The following is a 23,526-nucleotide window of genomic DNA, read 5'->3' as shown; positions in this document are numbered from 1 at the left end:
ATACCAATACCAAACCAATTCTAATCCCCAGATGTGTGCCCGATCAATAAGCCAGAGTCAATCTATGGTATAAATTCGCAACTATCAGATGTCTGGTGCTGCCACATCAACACTGCTAAGATGTCATGAGTAGAAGCATGAATATTTACACAAAAATCCTTTAGAATTTCATTAAAATAATGCAAATATAATACACCAATATATCTACGTCAGGTATAAAGATAGGGTCAAGGGGGGCTTAGCCCCCCATTTTCCATATGTAGAGAACCATACCGGGAGAAACAAATAGATTGAAATAATAGCTAATCCCAATATTTCTACAACACACAGGGCAAGAGGTCAGCGGTATTTAACGGGCTAACAGCCACGAGTGGATCATGATTCCGCCCGCAGCTGTTAGAGGCACATGTGACGGGAAAGATGTGAGCTCAGCACCAGAGCCCACATCAAAGGGAGGGATTCCGACGTGGGCATACTATTACGCCCAACGTCGGAAAGGGGATAAAAAGCTGCACCCTAAGGTATTCAAAACCATATTTAGGAAGTCTGTTTACCCTTCAAGTGCTTCACAGGAACTCAGTAGCAATAAAAAAAAATGAAAAATTTCCCACAAAAATGTTGCTATAGCCCAAATTTTTCATTTTCACACAGGTAACCGAAGAAAATGGATCATATAATTTGATGTGCAAGTTATCCTGAGCATAACGATGCCCCTTATATAGGGAAAAACTACTGATGGACACACGCAGGGCACAGAAGGTAAGAAGCGCTATTTGAATTTTAGAATAGAATTTTAGATGGAATTGATTGACTAGTCCATGCTGCATTTGCTACGCCTCAGAGGTACAAAAAGAGTAGAAACCCCCCACAACGGACACCATTTTGGAAACTAAACCCTTCAACGCAATCAGCTACGTGTGTGGGGACAATCTTGAATCCGCAGGTACTTCACAGAATTTTTTTAACATTGGGATGTGAAAATGAAAAATTAAGTACTGTATTTTAACAAAACTATTGCTTTAGCTCAAAATTTTTCAGTTTCCCAAGGGTAAATGAGAAAATGGACTGCAAAATTTGTTGTGAAATTTTTCCCTGAGTACACATATACATACCCCATATGTGATAGAAAACTACTGTTTGGGTGCATAGCAGGGCTCGGAAAGGAAGGAGTACCATTGAAATTCTGAGATGCCAGGGGGCCCTCAAATGCATCATGGCGTCCCCAATCTGTTCCAGCCCAAACAGCAGAAAACTTGCAAAAATGATTCCATTTTGAAAACTACAACTCTCAGAGAATTCATCGGTGAGTATCTTAAACCCACAAGTGGTTCATGGAATTGTATAACATTGAGTTGTCAAATTAAAAAAAAAATTTCACAAAAAAAAGTTGCTAGAGAAATTGGAAGGCACAATTTTTTTGTGCAATTTCTCCAGAGTACAACGATACCCCATATGTGGTCTCTGTTTGGGCACACACAACAGGGCTTGGAAGGATGGAGCGCTATTGGAATTTTTAAGTGCCATTTTGGTTGGAATAGATTGCGGATGGCATGTCACATTTGAAGAGCCCCTGACATGCCAAAATAGTAGAAACCCCCACAAGTTAACTCATTTTGGATGCTACACTTCTCGAGGAATTTGTCTAGGGGTGTGGTGAGCTTCAGTTGATTTATGGAATTACGGTATATAACATTATTGAAAATTAAAGATTACCATTTTTTTCCCACTAAATTGTTGCTTTGGCCCCAAGTTTAAAATTTTCAAAAAGGTTAATAGGAGAAAATTAAAGTTACAATTTGGTACACAATTTCTCCTGAGTTTGCCAAATCTGCACATGTGGTTGAAAACTAGTTTTGATGCCAAGAGCAAATCTAAGAAGAGAAGGAGCACCATATTGGAGTGCAGATTTTGCAGGATTGGTTTGAGGATGCCATTTCACCATGGCAGAGCCCCTGAGGTGCCAAAACAGCAGAACCCACGATAAGTGACCTAATTTTACAAACTACACCGATTTTTCAGCATAATGTAAGTTATTTATTGTTTGGCCATTTTACAACATACATGTCTTTTACACACTTGATAAATAGGCAACCAAACCTGCATCATATATTAGGCTAAACCAGCCTTTCGTGTTTGGTATCCTTTATGTATATTATTCAAATGATTTTCAACACTAATGACATGTGATTAATAATGCTTGATCTTATGTGGGCCACCATTCTTTTACGCTCTTTGATTGCCACGTGCTTTTACATTTTTTTCAATAAAGTTCAATTTTAGAGACTATAGACACCCAGTGGTATTTTGTGTTGTTGGTACTTATTAGTTCAGGTGAGTCTCTGGATATTTCTCAATTTAATGATTTGGGTTCTTTATGTTGGTGGTCATTTATTCTGAGAGCTGTAGCTTTTCTTCATTTCTCAGCTGATGAAGCTGTATGGGGGCTTTTTTTTGTGGGACAAGATGACGTTTTCAGATACACCATTTATATTTACATTCAACATTTTGATTGCATTTTAGTTCACGGTTAGGTTAGCTGTATGATGAGAAAACAGTTTTTATTCCCTTTTTTTACTGTGTTTATTGTAGAGGTTAAATAGTTTGACAGTTTTATACATCAGGTCATTCCGGATACAGTGAGACCAAATATGTGTACTTTTCCATTTTTGTTTTTACATAAATATGTGTATTTATTGGCATCATTTTTTTTAGATTATTTTAGTCCTTTTTTAAAATATTTTTACAGGATTTTTTTTTCCTTTTTCACTTAGTCCCTCTCTATGGCATTTTAACTTTCATTAGTCTGATTACTAGTGTAATACATTGCGATATACATGTACTGTCAGTGTTACAAAGACATAGCAGGATCTAACAGGAAATCTTTTTGCAGCCCGTGTTTACATTGAGGGAGTGCCGATCAGGTGGGAGAGGGCTAAACAACAGGTAGCGATGTGGGCACTCACCCTAGCTGTCACAGCTGGAGCTGTCACTTAAACGAGCTCCAGGTGGCGATCGGGCGGGCACAGCTCTTGTGCTCACATAATTGCCATGACGGGAAATACCCACAAGATATGACGTACCAGTACGTCATATATTGGGTAGGGTTTAACCCCTTCACGACATGCGCCATACGGCGAATATCGGGTCTCCACCTTTGCCGAGCCGACAACTTTTCCGGCATATATCAGCTGATTTGAACAGCTGACATGTGCCCCTAACAGCCGAGGGTGGAATCGGGATCTGTTAAATTCCGCTGTCAATCTCTGACGACGGCATTTAACATGATCGTGCCAGAAGTGCGTCACTAATCCCACCCATCAGCGTCTGTGTCACATGACCGCGGGTGGCCGAAGAGTTGGCATGACAACCCGGGGTCTGTAGGAGAGCCCAGTGGTTGTCATTGCCGGATTGCTATGACCGCCGACTAGCAAATGAGAATTTCTGCTACACAGAGCAGGACTGCAGCCCTGCTCTGCGTAGCACAATTGATCGGATGATCACAGCTTCTAGTCTCCCATGGAGACTACTTAATCCAGTGTAAAGTAAGAAAAAAATGTTCTTAAAGATATAAAAAATAAAGAAAACAATAAAAGTTTGAATTACCCCAAATTCGCTTGACTGAAACTAAAACAATTTAAAAAATAAAAAAATGCACATATTTGGTATCACTGTGATCCGAATAGCCCGATCAATATATAAAAAGAATTAATACGATCGGTAAATGGCGTAACGAGAAAAAAGTCAAAATGCAAGAATTAAGGGTTTTCTTGGCCGCAGCAACATTGCATTAAAACGCAATAACGTGTGATCAAAACATTGTATCTATATCTTGGTATCAATAAAAACGTCAGCTCGGCGCGAAAAATATGGATTTTTGTGTAGTACTCACCGTAAAATCCTTTTCTCCGAGCCATTCATTGGGGGACACAGACCGTGGGTGTATGCTGCTGCCACTAGGAGGCTGACACTAAGTGATACAAAGAAAGGTAGCTCCTCCCCTGAAGTATACACCCTCCTGCTGGCTCTCAGCTAACCAGTTTGGTGCAAAAGCAGTAGGAGATCAATAACATATGAGCGTATAGCATGTCATATTATATAAGAGTATAGCATGTCATATTATAAAACAAGCATAAGCTAATAACAGGGTGGGAGCTGTGTCCCCCAATGAATGGCTCGGAGAAAAGGATTTTACGGTGAGTACACAAAAGTCCCTATTTTTCCTTCGCCTCATTGGGGGACACAGACCGTGGGACGTCCCAAAGCAGTACCTGGGTGGGGACAACATCAGATCAGGCTCTGTGTAACCGCTACTTACAAGTGCGCCACCGTGGCCTGCAGAGTCCACCTGCCCAGACTCACATCTGTGGAAGTGTGGGAATTATAGTGCTTCAAGAATGCATGCAGACTGGACGAATCCGCAAGCTTGCAGGCGTGCTTTGCGGACACCTGGTGCCTAGAACCCACGATAGACAGGGAGATAGGCTGACATCTAACACGGAAGGACTCCTGGATGGTGAAACGAATCCACCAGGCTAACATGGCCGATGAAACGGCTAAACCCTTCCTGTAAACGTCAGGAAGCCTTCCTCTTACCGTCAGGAAGCCCAAGATAAAGGTGTCCATCCTTGGGAAGTACGCCGTCCTTGAGGCGTACCTACTCAGAGCACTCACTTCGTCCAGAATATTCCATTTTGTGGACTGGTGCCGAAAGAGATGAGGGAAGAACGATGCCCTCATAACAGTGGTAATACAATACCACCTTGGTAACAAGGGACGGGGAGGGCCTGAAGACAATCTTGCCTTGAAGGTAATGAGGTAAAAAAAAGGCTGAAAAAACAGAGCAGCTAGCTCCGAGGACTCGTCAGGATGAGGATATCGCAGAGAAAAAAGGGCGACCTTACCTGATAGTAAAGTCTGTCCGGATCAAATAGCAGTCTACTGTAAGACTCCTAGGACCAATGATCTAACGGAATGCGATAGGGAAGAACTACGTGTGAAAACTCCCTGCGAGAAAGTCCCTACTTGCAGTTTTGTTGCAATAAGGTGGAAAGAAACTAGCTCCGCAAACAAAAAACTGACGTGGTCAGTGCGGATCTCCGAGGATCACTGGGGCCTTATCGGCTTCCGAAAGGCTTTCGGAAGTAGTGGAAGGGGAGTTATGGAAACTGGTACCACGGAAGAACCAGAGCATGCAGTGCGATAGCTCTTGGATCTCGAGGCCAAACCACGAACTCGAGTACATTGACGTTCAGTCTGGACGCCATCCGATCTACAACTGGAGAGCTCCAATGAAGGGAGATCTGATGGAACACTTCCGGGTGAAGTTCCCACTCACTTGAGGCGGAACCCTGACGGCTGAATATGTTTGCCGCCCAGAGTTCTACTCCTGTGATATGTACTGCCGAGATCACCGAATGATAGATCTCGGCCCATCAGAGAATTTGAGGTACCTCGGCCATGGCGCCTGACCGTGGTTACCTGCTAGATGATTGACGTATGGCACAGCCGTGGCATTATCCAATTGAATTCGGATGGGGTGACCCGCCAGAAGGCAGTGGACCTGCTGTAGGACTACCGTTTGGATTTCCAGAGCAATGATCAGGAGAAGAAGACTGGCATTGGTAGTTACTAATAACCATTGAACCGGGAGAAAGGCCCTGGATGAAGAAGGAGCTCAGAGACTACCGTCTGAAAGTCTGTTTGACTTGCTGAAAATGAGCGGAGCAAAGGAAACGGCTTCCATTGTCGTCACCATTTTTCCTCAGAACCCTCCTAGCAAATCAAATGAAATGTGCGGATGAGTGATCAAGTACGCAAGCTCCCTGTTGAAAGGCCATGACCTTGTCTCGAGGGAGAATTACCATCCTTCTGGAAGCGTGCAGGATCAGCCTCAAAAAGGATATCTGTTGGGCTGGAAATGAGGAGAACTTGTCTAAGTTTAGCTGCCAGCCCAGGTGAGAGGGTATCGCAAGTGATATAGACTACTCCACGTAGTCCTGGAAGGGCGGCTAGACAGTCGACCAAACAGGGCAGGAAGACCACGCCTCTAGGGTGCAAGAGAAACACGACAGCCGCTATGAGCCTTGCGAATACTCTGGATGCGGTAGCAAGGCCTAAGGACAAGGTCGTGACTTGAAAATGCTGTTCACGAATGCAAACGCAAAAGAATTTTTAAAGAGGGGAAAAATAGGAATGTGAGGGTAAGCATCCCGAATATCGATGGATGCCAGAAACGGCACCTTATTCTGTTGAAGTAATGGCTGAGCGGAGGAACTCCATTCGAAGAAGGAGCACCTTGTCAAAGGTTGTTAGAAGTTTGAGGACCAGGATCGGTCTTACTTTTTGTTCCCCTTTTTGGAACCAAGATCCCTTAAATCTAGACTGTCATGGACAACCCTTCCACTGCTGGTTGGGGCTGTAGGAAACATACGATCCTTTGTTAGTCTCCCACTCAAAAGATTTGATTGGCCAGATGAATTGTCTTCGGGAAAAGGTTACTGGTGTGAATCAAAGTAGTTAAGGTCTCCAGCCAGGAGACCATTGCTCTAGCAATCCATGCGGCGGCTAGGGAGGGTAGAGCGCTGAACCCGAAGCCGCAAGACGGAACGAACCAGATTTGCTATCTGACAGTCCATGGTATTTTTAATTGATGATACATCAGGCAGGGATACTGGTAGGTATACCACAGGAGATTCTACCCGGTTAATCAGCCAAGTGGCAGAATACGCGGCTGCGTCCAGCAGGTCATAGTCTCTTGCCATCGCAGCTCTCTTTTGACAGTGCAGAGTTAAAAATTAGGAACCCTCGATCCACCATACTCTTAACAGGGAAGTGGAGAGGGATCATCCGCCTTCTTGCATCCTCTGCTAAATAGTGGTGATGCAGAGATGGGGGGGGGGGCTCGGATGCCAAAAAGGGTGCCTCTGTACATCCACAGAGTTCAGGTCTCCGGGTGGACAGGACAGGTTGTCTGGCGTTAGGCCTGGATACAGAAGAGGATACATGGAGGCGACACTCCGTGTGCCCGTCTGTTGATGGTGTGGGGAAATCGGTGCCCTTTAAAGGACCCGTCGCCCTTAAAATTCAGACCACGTGTGGCATCCCACGTAGAGGCTTCTGTCCAGTGAATCGCTTATCCGGACTGAATGGCAAATGCTCTATAAGGGAGTTTAGTCTCTTTATGAGGGACACTGCATAGTCTAGAGCAGGATCGGAGTCCTCGTCAATGTACAGAGATTGGTTGATGATATAAATAGGCGAGTTCATCCTTTACTGAAGCTCTGGCAAGTCCAGGTCCAAGGCAATATCCGATCCATATTCAGAGTCTTGTTCTCAGCAAATCCTTGGGGAGAGAGATCATGAAATGAAAGCTTCTGTTTTCTAGATGCCTGTACGTTTCTAGAATACTCGTGGCCCCTGCTAGCCGACGGCTCCCATGTAGGAGAGGGACCATGTATATCGGTCCTGCGAGCACTTCGAGCCACAAACGGATCAAGGAGGGATTCAATCTCTTGGTCAGAGAAACCATGGGTTGCGGCAGTGACGAAGTCCACTGAGGGAACTAGGTACTATGGGATAAACTGGGATCAGCGGCAGAGGGCTCCTGAGCTCATTTAGGGTGACCGGCTTCGGATTGGTAATGTGCCTTTAAGACAAGGGATATTGGTCGTGTGCCTTTTAGACCAGGGAATACTGGTCGTGTGCCTTTTAGACCAGGGAATACTGGTCGTGTGCCTTTAAGACCAGGGAATACTGGTTGTGTGCCTTTAAGACTAGGGAATATTGGTCATGTGCTTTTAAGACCAGGGAATACTGGTCATGTGCCTTTAAGACCAGGGAATACTGGTCATGTGCCTTTAAGACCAGGGAATACTGGTCATGCCTTTAATGCAAAGTCATCGCCCCTGTGTGAGCTGGCCAGGTGGACCAAGATGGCCACCGGGAGTTGCAGAGGTGATAAAATCTCGCAGAGAGCGAGAAGCGCCAATTCAGGAGGCGGAGCCACATGCATGATGTAGGCGGAGCCTTGAGACTTCCATGAATAGGCCCAAGCCGGGCCTAAATTTCTGCAGCCGGAGGGAGCGATACCAGCGTTAGAAATGAGAGACGTTGTAGTGGCCGAGAAAACTGAGCGCTTCCGTGCCAGGCGAGAAGCGCCAGAAAAGCGGGCAGAGCCGTCTTAGGGCACTTCTGGGGAGCGGCCTACACATCGGCCGAAGCCGGGGGCTAAATTTTTGCAGCCGGCCGGAGCGTTACCTCAGGGAGGTGGGCCTGAGACTGCCTGTGAGCATGTGAATATCCCGCTGCAGAGGCCCACCGCTGACAGGATCCACTCACCATCGGTGCGCGTCCCGGCATGGAGCCACCGCGGATGACTGCAGGTCGGGTATTGCAGCGTGGACGGTGCAGGGATAGAGGGATAAACCTCAATCCATCATCCCTTTGTTAGGGAGGTGGGGAGGAACCGTCCGCCTCCTTGTGCCATCCGCTTTCACAGTGGTGGGACAGTGGGGGCTGCTCAGACGCCATAGAGGGGCCTCTGTACATCCACAGACTTCAGGTCTCCGGGTGGACAGGACAGGTTGTTCGGCATTAGGCCTGGCTCAAGGAGAGGATACATGGAGGCGACACGCCATGTGGTCGCCTGCTGCTGGTGTGGGGAGATCGGGACTCGAAGGAACCGTTGCCCCTGAAGTGAGCCCAGGCATGGCTTCCCACGTCGCAGGAGAGGGTACGGGGAGGTATACTCCGCGTGCTCGCCTGTTGATGGTTCGAGGGAGATCGGAACCTTGAAAGGATCCGTCGCCCCTTTCACTCCGTTAATTAAAAAATTAAAATTTACAGAAAAGTAAAAAATAAAATAAAAACGTTGGGGTCTGAACCAGACTGCCTCCTACAGACACTAAGCAAGAACTGGTTAGCTGAGAGCCAGCAGAAGGGTGTATACTGCAGGGGAGGATATCACTTTCTTTGTATCACTTAGTGTCAGCCTCCTATTGGCAGCAGCATACACCCACGGTCTGTGTCCCTCAATGAGGCGAAGGAGAAAAATAAACCCTCACCCAGATCACGAAAAATGGAGATGCTACGAGTCTTGGAAAATTACGCCATTTTTTTTTCTAACAAACGTTGATTTTTTTTCCCCCACCTAAATAAAAAAAAAACCTAGACATGTTTGGTATCTACGAACTCGTAATGACCTGGAAAATCATAATGGGAGCATTAGTTAGCATTTGGTGAACATGGGAAAAAAAAAAAACCAATTGTGGAATTGTACTTTTTTGCAATTTCACCGCACTTAGAATTTTTTTTCCACGTTTTCCAGTACATGATATGGCAAAACCCCAATGGTGTTGTTCAAAAGTACAACTCGTCTCGCAAAAAACAAGCCCTCACTTGGCAATATTGACAGAAAAATAAAAAAAAGTTATAGCTCTGGGAAGAAGGGGAGCAAAAAACACAAACGCAAAAACAAAAATGGGCTGCAGCATGAAGGGGTTAAGGATTTACTTTAAAAAAAAAAAATCTCTAAAGATTAGCATTTTCTAATGGTATAAAATGTGAAAAATAATTTAAACAGTATTGATATATTCAACTTTTTTAGGGGGAGCAGCTGCTGAAATTTGCCATGAAAACCTAGCGCACTGCTGGCTCGCATTACAACTGCAGTAAATATGTCTGACATCACTCATCCCATTTCCTGCCAGGTGCTTGCAAAAGGATAAAGACAGTGTCACTGTGGTCACCATCTAGAATTCCACTGTAATCTCTAATGTGTTTTGCTTAACTGCTATATACTACTATACAGTCAACGTATGACAATAATATTGGTCTTTGCATAATTTTTTTTTTCAGCAGCAGCATTGTCATATGCTGAGGTTCTCCTATACCCACTAAGATTAGGATGCACCCCCATAGTTGCAAACATGGCTACCTAGGTTTTCCCCCCTCTCCACACCTCTATCCCCATGGCAAGTCATTACTTTTCTCATACTCTGTTAAAGCCCCATGGCAGATTTTTGGGTTTACCCCATACAAGGGATTTACAAATAAAAGAGATGAAGTTATATAAAACAGACATACTTGGTTCTGGACGATCTTTATCTTCTTCTTGCCCCCTCTCTGCTCCTCGATCAATTTCTTGTCATATTGTAAAGACAACGTCGAAAGATGGGTTATCTGTAACAAGGAGAAAAGTCACGTAGGGAAAATAAGTAAAAAATAAATAAAATAAAATTGTTGATGCCAACACATTCTGCAGTATCACCTTATCATCCGAGCTTTGCTCTCCTTGCAGTCTCTTCTCGCTGTGATCCAATGCATCCAGTAATCCAGCTGGGCGTCGAGAAGTGACCTCAATATTTTCTTCATAACCCTCACAAATGTCAGATTGGGGCTCCATGCCACCCCCTAACATGATACACAGATGTTTTTTAAATATTTATAGAATCTACAAAAGTAGTTACATGAAAATGAAAAAAAAAAAAAAAAAAACAGGTATTTGTGTCCATACAACAATGATGGTTAAAAATCTAGGTAAAGGTTAAAGGGGTATTCCCATCTCCAAGAGCCTATTGCAATATGTAGTAGGTGTCATAATAATAATATTAGCAAATACCTCCAATTAGAGATGTAATATAGTTTTCCTGATTCACTTTCTTTCTACATTTGCAGGCTTTGCAGGACCTTAGGTGTCCATGGTTATGACCACTAACAACTAGCTAACTCACTGTCACTATATCAGTGGTCGTAACCATGGATACTTAAGGTCCTGCAATGCCTTCACTTGAGAAAAGAAAAACTTCCTCATACAAGATATGACTCTTGGGGACCTCTAGGTAAATTATGAACAGTCATTGATGCTAGTCCCATATAGCTATGGCTGCCATGATAAAATACAGGACACATACTGACCTCCATCTCTTTTCCTTTTCAAGCTGGGTACATGAGAGTCCAGGGATTTAGCCTTTTTTAGATTTTCACGTATTCTAGAAGCGGCATATGAAGACTGGGAGTGAGATGGAGAATCAGAGGCTGACAAACAAGAGCCTTTCTCTTTCAGTGTGGGTTTTTGCCCAGGAGGTGGCATCTGCAAAAACAACGTTTATACATAAATTATACATATCTGATTATGTCCTTATTAATTTGACTGCACCATTGCTTTTGGATCTCTCAGTACCACTATCGGTCTCTAGGCACATCCCCTGGCTGTGGAGTTCCCTTTTTAATTGCTAGTGTAGTGACCCCCCCACAAATATAAAGTATTGACTCTTATCAGTTGCACTAGATGGTGGCCCGATTCTAACACATCGGGTATTCTAGAATATGCATGTCCACGTAGTATATTGCCCAGTGACGTAGTATATTGGCCAGCCACGTAGCATATTGCCCAGCCACGTAGCATATTGCCCAGCCACATAGTATATTGCCCAGCCACGTAGTATATTGTCCAGCCACGTAGTATATTTCCCAGCGACGTAGTATATTGCCCAGTGACGTAGTATATTGCCCAGCTACATAGTATATTGCGCAGCCACGTAGTATATTGCCCAGTGAAGTAGTATATTGGCCAGCCACATAGTATATTGCCGAGCTACGTAGTATATTGCCCAGTGGCATAGTATATTGCACAGTGACGTAGTATACAGCACAGAGCCACGCAGTATATTGCACAGCGACGTAGTATACAGCACAGAGCCACGTAGTATATTGCAGAGTGATGTAGTATATTGCCCAGCCACGTAGTATATTGCACAGCCACGTAGTATATTGCCCAGACACGTAGTATATTGCCCAGTGATGTAGTATATTGCCCAGCCACGTGGTATATTGCCCAGTCACGTAGTATATTGCCCAGTCACGTAGTATATTGCCCAGTCACGTAGTATATTGCCCAGTCACGTAGTATATTGCCCAGTCACGTAGTATATTGCCCAGTGACGTAGTATATTGCCCAGTGACGTAGTATACAGCACAGAGCCACGTAATATATTGCCCAGCCACGTAGTATATTGCCCAGTGACGTAGTATATTGCCCAGTCACGTAGTATATTGCCGTCACGTTGTATATTGCCCAGTCACGTAGTATATTGCCCAGTCACGTAGTATATTGCCCAGTGACGTAGTATATTGCCCAGTGACGTAGTATACAGCAGAGCCACGTAATATATTGCCCAGTCACGTAGTATATTGCCCAGTCACGTAGTATATTGCCCAGTCACGTAGTATATTGCCCAGTCACGTAGTATATTGCCCAGTCACGTAGTATATTGCCCAGTCACGTAGTATATTGCCCAGCGACGTAGTATATTGCCCAGTCACGTAGTATATTGCCCAGCCACGTAGTATATTGCCCAGCCACGTAGTATATTGCCCAGCCACGTAGTATATTGCCTAGCTACGTAGTATACAGCACAGAGCCACGTAGTATATTGCACAGCGACGTAGTATATTGCCCAGTGACATAGTATACAGCACAGACCCACGTAGTATATTGCACAGTGACGTAGTATATTGCCCAGCAACGTATGTCACAGGTTAAAAAATAAAAAATAAACATAGTTACCTTCGGATCCGAGGGCCCACTGTAGTTGTAACATACTCACCTTCGGATCTGACGCAGGCGATGAGCGCGCGGCTGCAGGATGCATTGCGAAATTACCCAGAAGACTTAGCGGTCTTGCAAGGCCGCTAAGTCTTCTGGGTAATTTTTCAATGCATCGCCGGGAACAAAAGATGGCAGCCGTCGCGAGTGGCTCGGCGGACAACGGAGGGTGAGTATAGCAGGTTTTTTGTTTTTTTATTATTTTTAACATTAGATTTTTTACTATTGATGCCGCATAGGCAGTTGAGGACACACAGGGTTAATAGCGGCAGTAACGGAGTGCGTTACCCGCGGCATAACGTGGTCCGTTACCGCCGGCATTAACCCTGTGTTAGCGGTGGCTGGAGGGGAGTATGCGGGCGCCGGGCAGTGACTGCAGGGAGTAAGGAGCGGCCATTTTCTTCCGGACTGTGCCCGTCGCTGATTGGTCGTGGCTTTTTTTCCGCGACCAATCAGCGACTTGGATTTCCTTGACAGACAGAGTCCGCGACCAGTGAATATCCGTGACAGACAGACAGACAGAAGGACAGACGGAAGTGACCCTTAGACAATTATATAGTAGATTGTGGATGTCAATACTCACAATTTTCTGTGCCACTCGAAAGAATTGTGATACATCGCGTATTATATGTCCAAAATTATCATAGACATGGGTGTAAGGACGGACCCAGGAGGGGAGCTGAGCCCGAGAATCGCTGTTACTAAACCTGTGAATGAAAAAATGCAAAAAAAAGTGCATTATATTCCAACCTAGAACCAAGACTATACATAATACTCAAGAATACACCAGATTTGTATTACACGGTGGACAATAAAACTGCTACATGTGTTGTCTATAAATCCCACATTATTACCCTTCCAGTAGTCCAAGTAGGGGGAGAACTTAGCTACTTCCACCAGCACCAATACCTCCATTGAACTGGATTTAAAAGAAAAAAAATTTCTACAACTACAGATTATAAATTTAGGTATAATCTTTTGGCCTGACATGAAAAAAACCCAAAACATATGACAATGAGAGAGACAAGGTAGGGTCTTCTCACTGTGACCTCCAGCAAGGGAAACTTGCGAGAGGATTGGAAGATGTGGAGACTCTGCATGACCTGATGATGTAAAAAGCAGCACCATGACAGCCAATATGGCTGACGTCCAGTAGACGTGCTGCCTGTACATACCTACTGTGAACAGAATCTTAATTCAACATAGCTGGTTGTCATTCTGACCTATTTAGGACTCTATGGAATATCGTTAGACAATGGATTTGGGATTGTTTATGACACAGTGGTGCTTAAAAATTTATAAACCCTTCAGAATTTTCCATATTTCTGCATAAATTTGATATAAAACCACATCAAATTTTCACACAAGTCCGAAACATATTTAAAGAAAACTAAATCAAACAAATACAGGAAAAATGTTACGGCTGTCTTTTTTATTTATTGAGGAAAATGATCCAAAATAATGCCTGTGAGAGGAAAAGTGAGCGATTCTTTAGGATGGGCAGATTATTTGAATGTTAAACTAGAGTCTGGTGTTCTCAATCAATGGGACGACAATCAGGTGTGGAGTGTGTGACCTGTTTTATCTAAAGAATAGAGATCTATTAAAGTCTGATTTTCTCAACAAATATTTTTGGATGGTATGGCCACATGGACACTGAGTATTTGATGACTTTTTCCTCAGTACGTGTAAGCCAAAATCAGGAGTGGAACAGTCAGAGGAAAAGAATAATAGAAACACGTCACCATTTCTGTATTTATCACCCACTCCTGGTTTTGGATTAAAAATACTGAGGTCAAATACTGACCAAATACTGACTGTGTGAACGTGGCTTATCATGGCACAAATAAAGGAAATGGCTGACGGCCTCAGAAGATGACATGTTGAAGTTCATCAGGCTGGAAAGCTTACAAAACAATCTCTAAGTACTTTGGATTCCACCAATCCATAATGAGACAAATTCTGAAGGATTCACGAACTTTCAATCACGACTGTACATGAGATCAGGACTTACAAATTAGCCCTTGTATTAAACATGAATGTTGTGTGTCACAGTAAATACAATTACTTGCTTTTGTTATTCCTGGGTGGGTGCAAAATATTCCCTTATTGCAACGTACATTTTTTTGGGTGACTTATCCACGGTGTTTGACTACTGCGATTATATAATGACTTCACCAGGGTGTGGTGTTCACAAAGTTTTGATTTTAGTCATTGCCAATAAAAATGGTAAGAAACTTAAAGTAGTTTACATAATGATCGATCTTGCTCCTTCTTACACCTTTAAGGGCTTTCCTGGATGTGTCATGGCCATAAAGCAAACTTTTTATTACATGTGATATTTACCAATGAGTGGTCCAGGAAGTTTGGTGACAACCCTTAAGCCAGTGTTTATGCGGCCATATTGGCCTTTCCAGAAAAAGACAATAGGATAATTCAAGAACTGTTTATTAAAATGTTGATTTCGCATGACAAAAAAGTCACTATGAGGCTATGTGCACACGTAGGAAATGTGGTGCAGAAGTTTCTGCACTAAATCTGCATCTGCAGATTTGATGCAGTTTCTGTGCAGTTTCTATGCAGTTTCTGCGCAGTTTCTGTTCAGTACAATGTAAATCAATGTGAAAAGAAAAAAGCTGTGCACATGGTGCAGAAAAATCTGCTGCAGAAACGCTGCAGAACTGCACAAAAGAAGCGACATGCACTTCTCTGAAATCTGCCGCGTTTCTGCGCGGATTTTTCTGCACCATGTGCACAGCTTTTTTCTTTTCACATTGATTTACATTGTACTGTAAATCACAGTGCAGTTCTGCAGCAGAAAAATCTGCTGCAGTTCTGCACCAATTCTGCACTAAATCTGCATCGTGTGCACATACCCTGAGACCATCACAAAATTTCAGAACTCTCAGTTTAGGTGACCTGTGAAGAACCCTAGTCATCAAAGGGTTTCTCAAAATACATAGTGGTGGCGTGATGTTGGGACAAGTAACCAATGACCGATCATTGGGGGTCCGATTATTATGACCCCACTGAACCATGGTACCGGTAGAAGGAAAGCTCAATGCCACGTTAGTCTTCTCTTGGCTTTCTCTGTGCAAACGCATTAATGTCATTAAGTTCTCACCATGTTGTCCATGATCAAGCACTAGGTCCTGACAGCCATCTGCCCTGTATGAATAATAGCCTCAAAGTAAATATCTTGCCTATCGAGTTTCTTCTGAGAGTTTTGAAGAAACTGTTTATGGCTAGCATTAAATTTATTCATTAGGAATAAACACAATGTAAAATATCAGGACCAACCCTATCCACTAGTCCTAACTGGGCATATCAGAGAAGGTTCCCACCATGAATGGCATCCAAGACTAAATTTTCCACTTCAGACAATGGCACCATCACCAGGAAAAAAAATCAGCTGTTTTCTGGTGGTCTCAGGGTCCAGGCTCCGTGATAGGACAACCCCTTTTAGGGAATTTTGTTACAATGCAATTCTGTCGCTATTTAATGAAGCTTCCCAGTAACAAAATGACTTGGCTAAACGACATCTCATCAGCATTTTATGTAAAAACCCTAAAACTGCAATGTGGCAGCCGACAATTGACCCCCTAAGAGTGTCTGCCTCCAAAACCACTGCCATGTCTGACAGTAAATGCAAGTCATTATTGGGAGAAATTAGAGGACGTGGGTAGATGACGCCACCGACTTCCCCAGTATGTGGTCATCTCTGATCGAAGACAAGAGGCTGTGTCCAGCAGTGGAACATTTATTTCACAAACCGCATTAATCAGGATGACTTTGGAAGAATTATGAATCACACCTAAAAACCTTTAAAAGTTGACATAACAGTAAACAGTTTGCGGGAAGCTCCGCCACACAGAGCATAAGTGTTTCTTAAGAAATCCACAATCTATTTTTTTATGTGAGGAAACAGAACTGTGTGGTTCATCATCACGTAACATAAGTGAATTGGAAGTTTACAGAATTTGCAGTGAACAGCCATGTGTCATTCAGAAAGTAGACAGAAGCACCATGACTGCTGGAGATTCGTTACAATTGCATCCAGTCTACAACCAAATAAGATTTTACTTTCACTGATACACTAGAGCAGGGGTGGGCAATTCATTTTCCCAAGGGGGCACATGAGTGACCGTGACTGTTATGGAGGGCCGAACCAATAAGCTGAAATTATTTTTGCTCAGTATTAATAATAGCATATAATTATTTTTATTCTATATTAATATTAAATTTATTGCTTGAAATTCAGCACAAGTATCTTGCCTCAATGCTAAGGCGAATACATATTACAATAGGGCTTAATCTAAGATATATTCTTACCGTAGCCGGTAATTAAACACATCATTTACTGCTTTTAATATATATATATATAATTATAAAGTTTATAAATCATATGCTCCTGTAATTCAGCTCTTGTACCTTGACCAATATCTCCCACACACAGTATGATGGTCCTTACAGTCCTTCACAAACAATGTGATGGCCCCCACCATCCTCCCACACACAGTATGCCGGTTGGCACACCTTTCACCCACAGTATGATGGCCCCAACAGTCCCTCAAATAATATTCTCCCAGAGGTCCCCAACACAATAGGATGCCCCCCCCCCACACACTCTAAATCAATCCTCACAGCCCTCCACAGAAGGTATGATAGTCCTCACAGCCTACCTACACATAGTATAATCACCCACAGCCCCTATACTGAGCCTTCTCCAACACAGTATGATGGTCCCACAGTCCCCTACACAGTAGTAAAATACTATCACAGCCCCCACACAGTAAGATGGTGTTCAACTCTCCTCTATACACAGTATACCACCCTACAATTCCCCCCATCTTACAGCCTCCCAAAGTTCCCCACAAAGTATAATACTCCAGCAGCCCTGGACACAGTATGATGGCCCCCACAGTCAGCACAATAGTCCCCAACCTCACACACACACTATGAGGGTCCTCACAGCCCCCCCATATTTGGTATGATTCTCCTTACAGCCCCATAGTATTGATGGCTCTCAAAGCCCCCAACATACATACGGTATGACAGATGTCATAGTCCTCCACACATGGTATGATAGTACTCATAGCTCCGCTATCTTAATATATACTTACCTTTTAATGTCTTTACATCCTGTTTCGTCCAGATGTGTCCGGATCCCAGAATTCCAAGCGGTGGAAGTTCACCGACCGCCATATTGGGACACGTAAGTGATGGGTGCCTCAATTTGGAAACTGCTGGTGGTACTAGCCTCTTGCATGGTACCACCAGCGGAACACCATCGCAACACACACACACACTGTATACGCCGTACGCACCACAGACACACACTGTATATGCTGTACGCACCATACACACACTGTAACGCCGTACGCACCACACACACACTGTATACCTTGTACGCAGCCTCTTGCGCGGTACCACCAGCAGAACACTGTCACGAACACGCCGTCGCTGGTATCAGCTGAATGATCCACTGACCACCGCCATCTATGTACAGGAGGAGCACATGCGCAGTTTTAATGTGACCGCCGCTGTCTGTCTGCACAAAGATGGCGGCGGTCTGATTTACTGCGCCTGCGTGAATTCCGTGCATGCGCAGTGAATCATTCGGCTGGTCCTGGCGGCAGATGCACGACGTGTCTACAGGCAGAGGAAGCCGATCACATTAACCCCTTAATCCCATTGGACATACTATCCCGTCAAGGTGACCTGGGACTTAAAACGTCCAGCATGATCAGCTGCGCTCACAGGGGGAGCGTAGCCGATCGCGGCTGGGTGTCAGCTGACTATCGCAGCTGACATCCGGCACTATGTGCCAGGAGCAGTCACGGACCGCCCGTGGCACATTAACCCCTGGCACACTGCGGTCAAACATGATCGCAGTGTTCCGGTGGTATAGGGAAGAATCGCGCAGGGAGGGGGCTCCCTGCGTGCTTCCCTGAGACCCTCGGAGCAAAGTGATGTGATCGCATTGCTCCAAGGGTCTCCTACCTTCTTCTGCCTGAAGGCCCCGGATCCAAAATGGCCGCGGGGCTGCATCCGGGTCCTGCAGGGAGGTGGCTTACAAGCGCCTGCTCAGAGCAGGCGTCGGGAAGCCTCCCTGCTGTGCATGTCAGATCACTGATCTGACACAGTGCACAGCAAAGTGTCAGATCAGCGATCTGTCACTTTACTGTGATGTTCCCCCATGGGGCAAAGTATAAAAATATATATTTACATGTGTAAAAAAAAAAATCCTAAATAAATAATAAAAAAAAATATTGTTCCAATAAATACATTCCTTTATCTAAATAATAAAAAAACAAGAAAAGTACACATTTAGTATCACCGCGTCCGTAACGACCCGACCTATAAAACTGTCCCACTAGTTAACCCCTTCAGTGAATGAAGCAAAAAACGAGGCAAAAAAACAACGCTTTATTATCATACCGCCAAACAAAAAGTGGAATAGCACGCAATCAAAAAGACATATATAAACATGGCACAGCTGAAAACGTCATTTTATCCCGCAAAAAGAGAGCCGCCATACAGCATCATCAGTGAAAAAATAAAAAAGTTATAGTCCTCAGAATAAAGCGATGCAAAAATAATAATTTTTTCTATAAAATAGTTTTTATCGTATAAAAGCGCCTAAACATAAAAAAATGATATAAATGAGGTATCGCTGTAATCGTACTGACCCGAAGAATAAAACTGCTTTATCGATTCTACCAAACATGGAACGGTATAAAGGGCTTAGGGTTAGTATTACATTTACGGTTGGGATTAGTGTTAGGGGTGTGTCAGGGTTAGGGGTGTGGTTATGGTTATGATTGGGATTAGGGTTAGGGGTGTGTTTGGGTTAGGGTTTCAGTTAGAATTGGGGGTTTCCATTGTTTAGGCACATCAGGGGCTCCCCAAACGCGACATGGCGTCCGATCTCAATTCCAGCCAATTCTGCATTGAAAAAGTAAAACAGTGCTCCTTCCCTTCCGAGTTCTCCCATGCGCCCAAACAGGGGTTTACACCAGTATATTAGCGTACTCAGGACAATTTGGACAACAACTTCTGGGGTCCAATTTCTCTTGTTAACCTTGGGAAAATAAAAATTTGGGGGGCTAAAAAAACATTTTTGCAGGAAATTTTTTTTTTTTATTTTCACGGCTCTGCCTTATAAACTGTAGTGAAATACTTAGGGGTTCAAAGTTCTCACAACACTTCCAGATAAGTTCCTTGGGGGGTCTAGGTTCCAATATGGGGTCACTTGTGGGGGGTTTCTACTGTTTAGGTACATTAGGGGCTCTGCAAATGCAACGTGACGCCTGCAGACCAATCCATCTAAGTCTGCATTTCAAATGGCGCCCCTTCCCTTCCAAGCTCTGCCATGCGCCCAAACGGAGGTTCCCCCCCACATATGGGGTATCAGCGTACTCAGGACAAATTGGACAACAACTTTTGGGGTACAATTTCTCCTGTTACCCTTGGGAAAATACAAAACTGGGGGCTAAAAAATAATTTTTGTGGAAAAAAAATAAAAGAATTTTTATTTTCACGGCTCTGCGTCATAAACTGTAGTGAAACACTTGGGGGTTCAAAGCTCTCACAACACATCTAGATAAGATCCTTAGGGGGTCTACTTTGCAAAATGGTGTCACTTGTGGGGGGTTTCAATGTTTAGGCACATCAGATGCTCTCCAAATGCAGCATGGTGTCCCATCTCAATTCCAGCCATTTTGCATTGAAAAGTCAAATGGCGCTCCTTCCCTTCCGAGCTTGGCCATGAACAGTGGTTTACCCCCACATATGGGGTATCAGCGTACTCAGGACAAATTGCACAACAACTTTTGGGGTACAATTTCTTCTAGTACCCTTGGGAAAATAAAATATTGGGGGCGAAATATTCATTTTTGTGAAAAAATATTTTTTATTTTTACGGCTCTCCATTATGAACTTCTGTGAAGCATTTTTTTGGGTCACGGTGCTCACCACACATCTAGATAAGTTCCTTAGGGGGTCTACTTTCCAAAATGGTGTCACTTGTGGGGGGTTTCAATGTATAGGCACATCAGGGGCTCTCCAAACGCAACATGGCGTCCCATCTCAATTCCAGCCAATTTTGCATTGAAAAGTCAAATGGCGTTCCTTCCCTTCCAAGCTCTGCCATGCGCCCAAACAGTGGTTTACCCCCACATATGGGGTATCAGTGTACTCAGGACAAATTGCACAACAACTTTTGGGGTACAATTTCTTCTAGTACCCTTGGGAAAATAAAACAAATTGGAGCTGAAATAAATTTTTTGTGAAAAAATATTAAATGTTCATTTTTTTTTAAACATTCCAAAAATTCCTGTGTAGCACCAGAAGGGTTAATAAACTTCTTGATTGTGATTTTGAGCACCTTGAGAGGTGCAGTTTTTAGAATGGTGTCACACTTGGGTATTTTCTATCATATAGACCCCTCAAAGTGACTTCAAATGAGATGTGGTCCCTAAAAAAAATGGTGTTGTAAAAATGAGAAATTGCTGGTCAACTTTTAACCCTTATAACTCCCTAACAAAAAAAAAAATGTGTTTCCAAAATTGTGCTGATGTAAAGTAGACATGTGGGAAATGCTACTTATTAAGTATTTTGTGTGACATATCTCTGTGATTTAAGGGCATAAAAATTCAAAGATGGAAAATTGTTAAATTTTCGCCAAATTCCGTTTTGTCACAAATAAACGCAGGTAATACCAAAGAAATTTTACCACTATCATGAAGTACAGTATGTCTCGAGAAAACAGTGTCAGAATCACTGGGATCCGTTGCAGCGTTCCCGAGTTATAACCTCATAAAGGGACAGTGGTCAGAATTGTAAAAATTGGCCCGGTCATTAACGTGCAAACCACCCTCGGGGCTTAAGGGGTTAAAAAGCAAATATCAATGGCAACATGGCTCCTCCTAAAAAAGTACGCCAATGACAATGAGAGAACATATGAGGGAAGAAGACAGCACAGTGGTGGAGACAAAAGAAGAACCCAAGTATGGAAGTCAATCTATCAATAAATACAAATTACAGTACCGAAAAAAAGGCCCATAAAATAGTAATAATAATAATAATAATAGTATAAAAAATAGATGTAATACTTAGACTAAAAATGAAAGGACGAAGTCGAACGATGACACTCAAATAAAATGCCTTTATTGAAAAATAGTATGAATATACATATTTATTTGGGCAATAGTTGGCAACAACAAACTGTGCCTGTAACTGGAGGAGACAAAATACAAAAGGTATATATACAACAATAATAAAAAATATATATCTATTTATTTATAGCGGTAACGGACTCCCAGGAGGTGGGGTAAGTATATAAGAAATATATTATAATACTAGTAAATACTCCGATACTCTAAAAGTCTGGCTCTGCATAGGTAGTACGAGGTAGCATATGTATGTACAAAAAATATATATAGGAATTATATAAATAATAATGTATGAAAAGAGTGTGTGTGTATGTACATAGGAAGTATATCAGTAGTGCAAAAAAACAAACAATGAAACAAATGAAAAAAAGTAAAAAGTATATGTATATGGGGAAAAAATAATAATAAAACAGTGAAAAAATGTATATATGAGTAAAATATATATATATAATCAAAATATAACCAATATATGTGAAATGAAAACCATGGAAAAAAATAATACCTACAGTGTGTGCAAAAAATATATAAAAACCAAGTGTATGTGGAAAAAATTACGTATATATATATAATAAAATTAGAGGACTATAAATAAGGTGAATAAGTGTATGTATGTGAATAAGTGTATGTATGATATATGCTGGTGCACTACAAAAAAGGTGCCAAAATAAAGGAAATATGTAGGGTCAAAGAGGCCAGTAATGGCTGACACATGTGGTAAATATGCCAGTATATACTCTAATATTAGAAGGCAATCAGATCTTTAACACCAAAGTGTAAAAAGGAGTAAAGTGCAGAGTGCATATGTGCAAGGTAAATCCAGAAGCGCCAGAGCCATATACTAAAACGGCAAAGCCCAGAACCATGAGTATCAGGAAGCAAGGTCCTAATGGCAATAAATAACAAATTACCTCCTCCTGAAGCCGCCCGAACCTCCAGATACAGTGCACTGTATCTATTTTTCAATAAAGGTATTTTATTTGAGTGTCATCGTTCGACTTCGTCCTTTCATTTTTAGTCTAAGTATTACATCTATTTTTTATACTATTATTATTATTATTATTATTACTATTTTATGGGCCTTTTTTTCGGTACTGTAATTTGTATTTATTGATAGATTGACTTCCATACTTGGGTTCTTCTTTTGTCTCTATAACCGAATGGTATGCCATTCATTCACTTAGTGGGGATAGTTTTTTATGTGCATTCTATCCGGCACCTTGGGCACAATCGCACTTTGTGTGTTCTAATTTAGTTTATATATTTTGCCCGCTTGATTTTATACTGTCCACTGCTATTTTTCTACAGTGGTGGAGAAAAAGAGAGCAGACAAGGGGAAGAGCACATGGGGTACACAAGTCAAAAAAGAGATGACATGAGAGAAGACAGCAGATGGGGGAGAGAGAAAGCGCACAGGGGTGAGAGAGACAGGGCACAGGGGGAGACAGCTCAACCAGGACAGCACATGAGGGGAGAACACATCACAGGAAGGAGAGAGACAGCAGACAAGGGGGATAGCACATGGGGTAGACAGGTCAAAGAAGAGAGCACAGACGGGAGAAGTCAGCACATGGGGAAAGAGTGGATAGGTGGGTGAGCACATGGGGGGGGAGAGATTCTCAATGCTGCAAAGCTTGCCCCCATCGTGACATTACCGCCCTCCATCTAGTACACAATATAATCCCCAATTCCCTCTCCCCCCATCCCAGTATGATGGCAATGACAGCCCACCAAATGGTATGATGCTCA

At 43.0% G+C, this 23,526-nt stretch overlaps 1 protein-coding gene across 6 annotated transcripts in view; it reads right to left on the bottom strand.

Annotated features, from left to right (window-relative positions):
• Nucleotides 1-23,526, bottom strand: part of RTEL1 (regulator of telomere elongation helicase 1) — a 201,596-nt gene that overhangs the window by 47,854 nt on the left and 130,216 nt on the right. For all 6 annotated transcript variants that reach the window (XM_069751061.1, XM_069751063.1, XM_069751062.1 and 3 more), the window contains 4 exons: nt 13,188-13,311; nt 10,915-11,089; nt 10,268-10,410; nt 10,084-10,179 (listed from right to left, as the gene is read on the bottom strand). In XM_069751061.1, the coding sequence (XP_069607162.1) occupies nt 10,084-10,179; nt 10,268-10,410; nt 10,915-11,089; nt 13,188-13,311 (538 nt within the window). The remainder of the gene's footprint in view (nt 1-10,083; nt 10,180-10,267; nt 10,411-10,914; nt 11,090-13,187; nt 13,312-23,526) is intronic.

This window comes from Ranitomeya imitator, chromosome 2 (genome assembly GCF_032444005.1).
Source record: "Ranitomeya imitator isolate aRanImi1 chromosome 2, aRanImi1.pri, whole genome shotgun sequence".
Lineage (NCBI taxonomy): Eukaryota > Metazoa > Chordata > Amphibia > Anura > Dendrobatidae > Ranitomeya > Ranitomeya imitator.
The sequence above is the reverse complement of the archived record's forward strand: the minus strand, read 5'-3'. Positions and strand labels throughout refer to the sequence as shown.